The sequence below is a fragment of the Rhea pennata genome, chromosome 13, assembly GCF_028389875.1.
Source record: "Rhea pennata isolate bPtePen1 chromosome 13, bPtePen1.pri, whole genome shotgun sequence".
Taxonomy (NCBI): domain Eukaryota; kingdom Metazoa; phylum Chordata; class Aves; order Rheiformes; family Rheidae; genus Rhea; species Rhea pennata.
This window is the reverse complement of record NC_084675.1, coordinates 10,099,582-10,107,604: the sequence shown is the minus strand read 5'-3', so window position 1 is coordinate 10,107,604 and position 8,023 is coordinate 10,099,582. Positions and strand designations below refer to the sequence as shown.

At 44.0% G+C, this 8,023-nt stretch overlaps 1 protein-coding gene across 1 annotated transcript; it reads left to right on the top strand.

Moving 5' to 3' along the window:
* The first annotated feature begins 2,497 nt into the window (after positions 1-2,497).
* Positions 2,498-7,833, top strand: LOC134146045 (histamine H3 receptor-like). The gene is made up of 3 exons (XM_062586178.1): positions 2,498-2,796; positions 2,868-3,034; positions 5,354-7,833. The coding sequence occupies exons 1-3, from the start codon at positions 2,559-2,561 to the stop codon at positions 6,236-6,238; spliced, it is 1,290 nt and encodes a 429-aa protein (XP_062442162.1). The 5' UTR covers positions 2,498-2,558; the 3' UTR covers positions 6,239-7,833.
* The last annotated feature ends 190 nt before the right edge of the window (positions 7,834-8,023 follow it).

Below are 8,023 nucleotides of genomic sequence, written 5' to 3'. Positions count from 1 at the left end.
AAAAAGCTTCAGAAGAGAATAAAGATAATTATTATGGGTCTTACTGAGAATATCAAAATCTACTAGGAGGTGATACACTACCAAAGCTACTTCAAATATAATTCAAATAAGCACAAGTGCACATGCTGCAAACTCACTGAGCTGCTGGAAAATTATCTTAGAGGAGTTGAAGAAATATGGTAATGATTCATGAAAGAACAAATTAATTCTCCCATGTTTTCCTGGTGATTGAGATACTTACTTTCTCTTCTTTGTGTCTCCTGACTGCCTCCTATTTTTTTTTATTGCACAGCACAATCAGATAGCAATTATCAACAAGCTTGATCCTGCTCAAACTGAAGTGAATGGAAAACTGCTAATTGTCTCAAAAGAACATGGAAATGAGTCCCCAGATTAGGGAATAATAATCACAGTGGTAATAAGCTAAGGCTTCAGCATTTCTGTCATTTTGCTTTATATGGCTTTACTTATTTGCTTTAGGGATATAATGATATGGTATGTAAAAAGTATTTTGCTACTACACATTGGGCATGCAGCTGCCATTTCTTTCCCTGGATTAACAGAAATGGAGGGGCCATATAATAAGTGATGCAGATTGCAAAGTCTCCTCTGTGGAGCTTCTGATTTATAAGGATAACGTGGCCTCAAATTTGTACTTCCAACATTGATAAAGGCTTGATGCTTCTCTCTAGGAAAAAGGCCAGCCCACAACTGCTCTGAGAATATATGTTAAAGCTCAGACAGTAACAGACAAGTTATTAAAGAATGGTTCTTGCTTGCCTTACCTGATGTCCACATGTTCTCTGCTGAATGCAGTTGTAATTGCCCCTGAATTTTGTTATTTCAAACAGCAGATTTATGCAATCTTCACTGCTGTACTGAAAGCAGCAAGTCCAAAACTGCCCCCAGTCACCACGAAACACACATGGAAAGAACAGAGGAGAAGCCTGTGAATGGCCACATATTTTAAGTCAGAAGTCAATCCAGTAGGACAAATCCAGTGGGCCAATCCAGAGAGCAGGCAGGCTGAATTTCCTCCATTAATTCACCCTTCAGCCATAACAGACTTCAGCAGCCTCTGCAGGTCATTGAGCAGTCACCATGTCCCACTCCTCCTGCCCTGTGCTGGGTCAGTCATCTCACCAGAAGCTGAACAAAGTCCTTCCTGACCACTCATGTCTTTGGTTGCTGAAGTAGACCAACCTTTTCCAATGTAACTTGCTCTCTGACATCCTTATCACAACACCCTTCAAATTATTAAAACTACTGCCAGTTTTTGAAAGAGAGATCTCAGAAATACTGCACTCCTCTAAACTTTGTGAAAATAAGTAGCCAGGCACAGCAGAGACTTTTTTAGTGCTCCCATAGCAGGTCAGGCAGAGACATGCACAGTCTTGTCCACCTCGCAAGCCCATCCACAGAGGTACCAGATGGCCACCCAGCATATTCCAACGCCGCTTTCTCAGTTGGACCAGCCAAACAGGTAGGTGAGAGGGGGCAGAAAGTCTATTAAACATAGCAGAAAGCAAAGACTGTAGTGGTGACCTAGGGAGGGACACGGGGAAAAGTTGCAGACACTGTGTAAGGAGTGAGCCAAGTAAAACAAGCAAAGCACCTCAGAACTCCTGGCCATCAACAGTGCCATGGAAGTAAACAATTGGGTGGTCTGTGCTGGGGAACATGAGGAGTGTGGACTAGTGCCTGGCAAGACACAAGAAAAGCAGAGCTGTTCAATGAGGCGACAGAGCAGGACACACACCACGCCGTGCCTCACGACTTCTGCTCCTCACGGAGCGAGTCCATGTTCTGCATCCCCTCTCCTTCACCACCGGTGCTCCCTTGGTTACCCGCGGGCCTCGCAAGGCATACTCTCCTCAGCCTCACGTGCAGTAACGGCTGCCGCTGACACTGCCCGCGTCTGCAGGCGCGGCGCCTCCCTTTCCTGCAGCAACCACGGGACTAGCACCTCGCTCAGAAAGAGTCGGTCGGCGGCCGTTGGGGACGGCGCAGGCGGGCGGCCGCTGTGAGAGGGCGCGAGCGCGCGGGCGGCCGTTGGGGAGGGCGCGGGCGGGCGGGCGGCCGCTGTGAGAGGGCAGGAGCGGGCGGTCGCTGTGAGAGGGCGCGAGCGCGCGGGCGGCCGTTGGGGAAGGCGCGGGCGGGCGGGCGGCCGCCGTGAGAGGGCAGGAGCGGGCGGCCGCCGTGAGAGGGCGCGCGCGAGCGCGCGGGCGGCCGTTGGAAGCGTTGCCTCACGGCGCTTGACAGGATGGGCTACTCCGGGGTGGCAGGGTGTCCGCGGGCAGCGCGAACGCGGCGTGCCCGCAGCCCGGGCGGAGCGGGGCTCCGGAAAGTTTTGTAACAGCGGCAACGGTCCGCACCCCGCGGGCTGCAGGCAGAGCCGAGCCCACAGCCCCCGGAGCCGCCGCGCCGCGCTGCCGCCCCTTCCTCCGCCCGGCGGGGCAGGGGCGGTGCCAGCAGCAGCAGCGCGGGGCGGGCGCAGGTTAGAGCCGGGCTGGTCGGCGGCGGAGGCGCGGCAGTGGCGGGGCTCTCGGCCGGGAGCCATGGGCCAGGACCTGGCGTGGCTCAACCACTCCGGCAGCCCGTGCGCGGCGGGCGGGCAGCGCGGCGGGCCCTTCTCCGCTGCCGCCGCGGCGCTGCTGGCGGCGCTCATGGGGCTGCTGGTGCTGGCCACCGTGCTGGGCAATGCCCTGGTCATCCTGGCGTTCGTGGTGGACCGGAGCGTCCGCACGCAGAGCAACTTCTTCCTTCTGAACCTGGCCATCGCCGATCTGCTGGTGGGTGAGTTCCGCGGCCGACGGGGGGCGGCGGTGCGCGGCGCTGCACGTGTCACTACCGAGCTCTGTCCGCAGGCGGCTTCTGCATCCCCCTCTATATCCCTTACGTGCTGACGGGCGAGTGGAGGCTCGGCAGAGGCTTGTGCAAGCTGTGGCTGGTGGTAGACTACCTGGTGTGCACTGCCTCCGTCTTCAACATCGTCCTCATCAGCTTCGACAGGTTCATCTCTGTCACCAAGGCGGTAAGGCTGGGTGAGCAGTCCTGAGCTGCAGAGGGCTGGGGGGCAGGAGAAACCCTAGCCACACAGACCAAGGGTGGTCTGCAAGGCTCTGAGGCTGCCCCTTAGAGCAGGATGTTTTACTGAGGTCACCCAACTCCCACCCCAAGTGCATCTCACCCAGACACCACGGGAGATACGGCATATCTAAATATTTCTCTTTGATCCTGGAAATATTTCCAGGAGCAAAAGGCTTTTGCAGAAGAAGAAACACTTGCCTCTCACTTCAACACTGTAAAGAGTTACCTTGTTTTAGAAATAGGCAGTTTGTGCATGCTTCTAGCAGGGCAAAGGGAGCAGTATGTATTTATTTCCTTGTCAGCCATCGCTTGGATAAGCTCAGAAAGTATTCAGCTGTAATGGACTGTTACCAGCCATGAATGGTTCAAAAGTGGCAGAACAGTCACTATCATCCTTCAAAGGAAGGAAATGTTATTTCCATTTAACAGCTGCAGAAATAGCTAGATTCTTGCCTTGGTCACACAGTACAACAGTGATCAAAGGAGAATTAGATTGGACTTCTCAAGTCCAAAGCTAACTTCATTTCTCATGTAGGTCATACAGCCTCTAAGTACTACAGATGATGTTGAAATAACATGTTTTATCTGCTGATAAATAGTTTTCAATTTTCTACACACAGCTCTTAGTTATTTTTCTTATTTTCTGCTTACATTTCTTGAAAGCATTTATTTAGCTTCATTGCTCATTACAAATCACACTGTGGAGCAATAATACTTCTTAAGCAAACAGTACATAGAGGCTGCAAGATCACTTGAACAGTTTATATACAAGTGTTTTACCAACTTCTTTTTCAAGAGGGAGAAATGACCAGATTAATTCTTAAATTTCATTTAATGTCTTTATTTTCTAGGTACTGTATTAGCCACAGATTTTATCTTCACAAAACAAACTCTCATGACTATACACATAGTACAAATATATAGATTTGATAATTTCAGAAACAAGGAAACTGGTCACTTACTAGATTAAGAAGTTTAGTTACTTTCAAATGTTTCAGATCAATAAAAGTCCTTCTCAAAGCAAGAATACAGAAGTTGCCTATTGTGTTCAGGCACTATAAGAAAAAAATGTAGAGAGTTGTAACTTATTCTCTATCTTAGTGAAAGTTTTAATCTTCCTACAAGGCTGCTCTTGAAATCATTAGTATTTTTATCATGATTCAGGAAAAAAAATCTGGATCTCTCAGCTGCATGGGGAGTTCTACCAGAATACTATTGGCTTTGGACATCATGATCTGCAGATTCAGGTAGTAGAAATGAACCCTGAACACAGAATTCAGGTTTGAGACTCATGTTCCAAAATGTCAGGGAAGTTCACATCTAAAACTGAACTAACTCAGGTCCCTTTCTTGTAAATGAAAGATGGTATTATTTGTTGCTTCAGAAATAAAAACAAAAGTCAACAATGTTGGCTCCTGTAGAGATATGAAGACTGAATTCTGATCTATTAAGTAAGTATTGTCCATTGTCCAACAGACCAAGGAATTAGAACACTGGGAATCAGAAAATGTTAATTTGTGATTCTACTCAATTCCATTACTTACATAGTTTAGTGACTCACAGTTACTGACAAATACTTTTAACTTTTTTTTTTTTTACTTTAGATTCTCTACTTTATAAACAAGGGAAATTAATTACTCTCCCTGTGAAGTATTTTTCAAAGCACCACACTCCATCTATGTCTCAATTACAGATATGTGTTCTGCAAATAAAAGAATGAAATCAAGATCATAAATAAAATTATCCATTAATTTTTTGATGATTTTTACATCTTAAGTTCTGTGTTGTAGGCTATCTCAATATAAAGCAGGAAGATAAGATTCTGCATGGGTAATCTGTGAATTCAGATCTCTTTATGAAAGTTTGTCATTTAATTTAAAATACATATGTGAATTTTGAGGGGCCATGTTTTTTTAAGATATTCTGTAAACAGGCAGCACAGCTAATGGAGCACAATATGTAACAACTGGTTCTAGGAACTGCAGTAGTACTTGCTTTGAAAAAGCCTTTGGTTTCTAGCTTTTAAGATCTGATGAAAGTTCTCAAAACATATCCAGCCACCTTGATGATAATTATATTGTTTGTTGGAACAGATATTGCAGAAACTCCTTTTCTTTGGTACTAGTAAAGCTTGTATGACCCTCACTGTCGAGCCAATATATTACTGTCAACTCTCAAAAATAAGAGGGGACCATACTCCAAGGTTCCCATGGAACTGTTTGTTTGACATTCTAACATACATGTCTTCTCTTTTCTCTCTCAGATAAATTACAGGGTTCAGAAAGGGATGACTAGAAATGCAATACTGAAGATGATCACTGTATGGATTGCTGCTTTTCTTCTCTATGGTCCAGCCATCCTTAGCTGGGAGCACATTGCCCAAAAAAGCATCCTCCCTGAAGGAGAATGTCACGCAGAATTCTTCTACAACTGGTATTTCCTAATGATTGCATCTACTATTGAATTCTTTACACCTTTCATCACTGTTACATACTTTAACTTAAGTATTTACCTCAACATCAGGAAGCGCACTTCCCTGAGAAATGAAAACCTATCATCTGGTCAAGAGGACTGTGAAATGAATTTCCAGGGGAAAAAAAGGGAACACGTATTTTTTGTAAAACCTGCTAACAGACACAAACAGGAGAAGAGAGCAAACAGTCTTTCTCCCCCTAAACAACAGGTGTCAAAGTTCAGCCTATCTAAGCTTGAGAATCAGTCATTAAATTTGAATGTCAGTCAAGACCTTCCACCACTTCAGGTAGATGTTGAGACCAAACCACATAGGAATGGTTTATACAAAACTACAGAAAGCATATGCAACACCACACGCAGAAGGGACATTGCTAACACCATGGCAAATAAATTTAGACTTTCCCGAGATAAAAGAGTAGCAAAATCATTAGCAATTCTTGTCTGTGTGTTTGGTTTGTGCTGGGCTCCATACACACTCTTGATGATCATTAGAGCAGCTTGCCACAGGCACTGTGTACATTATTCACTTTATGAGACTTCATTTTGGTTTCTCTGGGTGAATTCAGCCATTAACCCTATTCTATATCCATTGTGCCACATGAGCTTTAGAAAAGCTTTTATAAAACTCCTGTGTCCAGGAAAAGCCAAAATTCATCCTCATGTTTTGATGTGAAAACAAACAAAAAAATACCAAGTTTCAAAAAAAAAAAAAAAAAAGCATCTTGCTTTCAGTAGGAACATAAAGTGTCTCAGTGTTCAGTGTTCACCTACAAATATTAAATACAAGTATTTATATTTGTAGTACTTTAAGGGAATACTGATAAATGAATACAAGTGTAGATAGATTTAGGAATGTATTGAAATAGTCCACATTGCTGGAGAAACCACAAGTAATTAGAACAAGGCTATTATTTGTTAAAGTTTTTAGGGAAGTTATGCCAACAGTACAAGTCCAGTGCACCATCACCAGAAAGAAAAGTGCCAAAAAGAGAATAGAGCATTCATGTCAAAGTTAAATTTCAGGTTCTCTCCCTTTTAATCATTACAAGTATTACTAGTAAGGAATTTCATTAAGTGTTAAGCATAGGCCTGCCATATTTTACCTCCAGCCCTGTTTTATAAGGCTCTTAAAGGTGTTAGTTGTGAAGGGTGGTATGCATTTTGGGGAGGCTATTGCCTCTGCAACAGTAACAGCTTTCTTCCTGAATAGCAAGCTAGACAGGACGGTTGCTAATGGGACAAAACTAAATACTAATGTCCAGGAAAAGCACAGGACAAAAGGCAACAGAAAAGTCTTGTGACCAGAGAAGCTCAGCAATTAAAGCAGGTAAGGGAGCACAGGTTTGAGGGGGAAAAGCTGACTGAGAAGAATTATAGTAGAACTGAAACACAGACAAGAATCTTAAGGGAGTTTGAGCTTTGTGATACAAGGTATGAAAAGTAGAAGCTTGTGCAGCAGAAGAGTTACAGGGGAAACCTCCTCTCCCAGCTAGGACTGCCTGCCCCTTCTTGGTGGGGGGACTGGGATCCTGAATGGGCAGGAATCTACTCACAAGTCAAACTTGTATTCCTTAGAGAACTGCAAGGTATTGGTCTTCTCTTGCTGTAACTATATAGTAAACCTAATTAATCTATGAGATCTGACAGGGAGCTAGCACTATGAGAAAGTCTAAAGTTAACTTCTCTTGGAATAATTTTAAAAACAAAATGCAAACTAAATTTGAAATCTCTTATTTCTATTGCATTTTGAAAGAAAAAGAAATGTGTTTTTTTTGCCCATCTACTGGATCTATCCATCCATACATGGATGGTTTAACAGAGCATTTAACATTTGCTACTACAATGTTAAACCAATGTTTAGTCTTTAAAATGATGCCTCATAAATAGCATGGCCCAAAGTCTGTTACACTAACAGCCTTGCTCTTAACTATAGGTGGCAAAAAGTACTTAATTGCTTATATTGTTTTCTGCTCTTCTGCCTTTGCTACAAGAGATTCACAGAGCTAGACCGGGAATGCTGTCTAGATCTGTCCCCCTTGAAAAGTATCAGTTTGAACACCATCAGTAAGAAGTTTCTCACCCTTATGAGCATCTTCTACATGGTTTGAGACACTTTACTGATGAGAAGTGTGATAGTTCTTGAACAGCCATAGTTGCCCATTGCCCCAGCTAAAAATGCATGTTAGTACAGTTAATCTCAAAGTTTACACATTACTTTGAAATTTACTTCTTAAAATTTCAATAAAGGTAATACAGAGCTATGCAAGAGTCTTAATTGTGGAGCCTTAATGTATGGTGAATGGAAACAGATCACTCGAGTGATTTCACAAGGCACCTTTTTTCCCCATGTCTCATGATACGTAGCTTCATCTAACAGTCACTCCTGTGCTGAATGGATGAAGTCCATCTTTCCATACTTCACAGCTTCTCTGTACCTCCTGAACTGAGCACTCCTAGC

Excerpts from the sequence above, each read along its gene's own strand:
- LOC134146045 (XM_062586178.1), top strand. The coding sequence starts at position 2,559 with ATGGGCCAGGACCTGGCGTGGCTCAACCACTCCGGCAGCCCGTGCGCG. Across the intron at positions 2,797-2,867 it reads CATCGCCGATCTGCTGGTGG|GCGGCTTCTGCATCCCCCTC; the intron begins GTGAGTTCCGCG and ends CTCTGTCCGCAG. Across the intron at positions 3,035-5,353 it reads TCATCTCTGTCACCAAGGCG|ATAAATTACAGGGTTCAGAA; the intron begins GTAAGGCTGGGT and ends TTTCTCTCTCAG.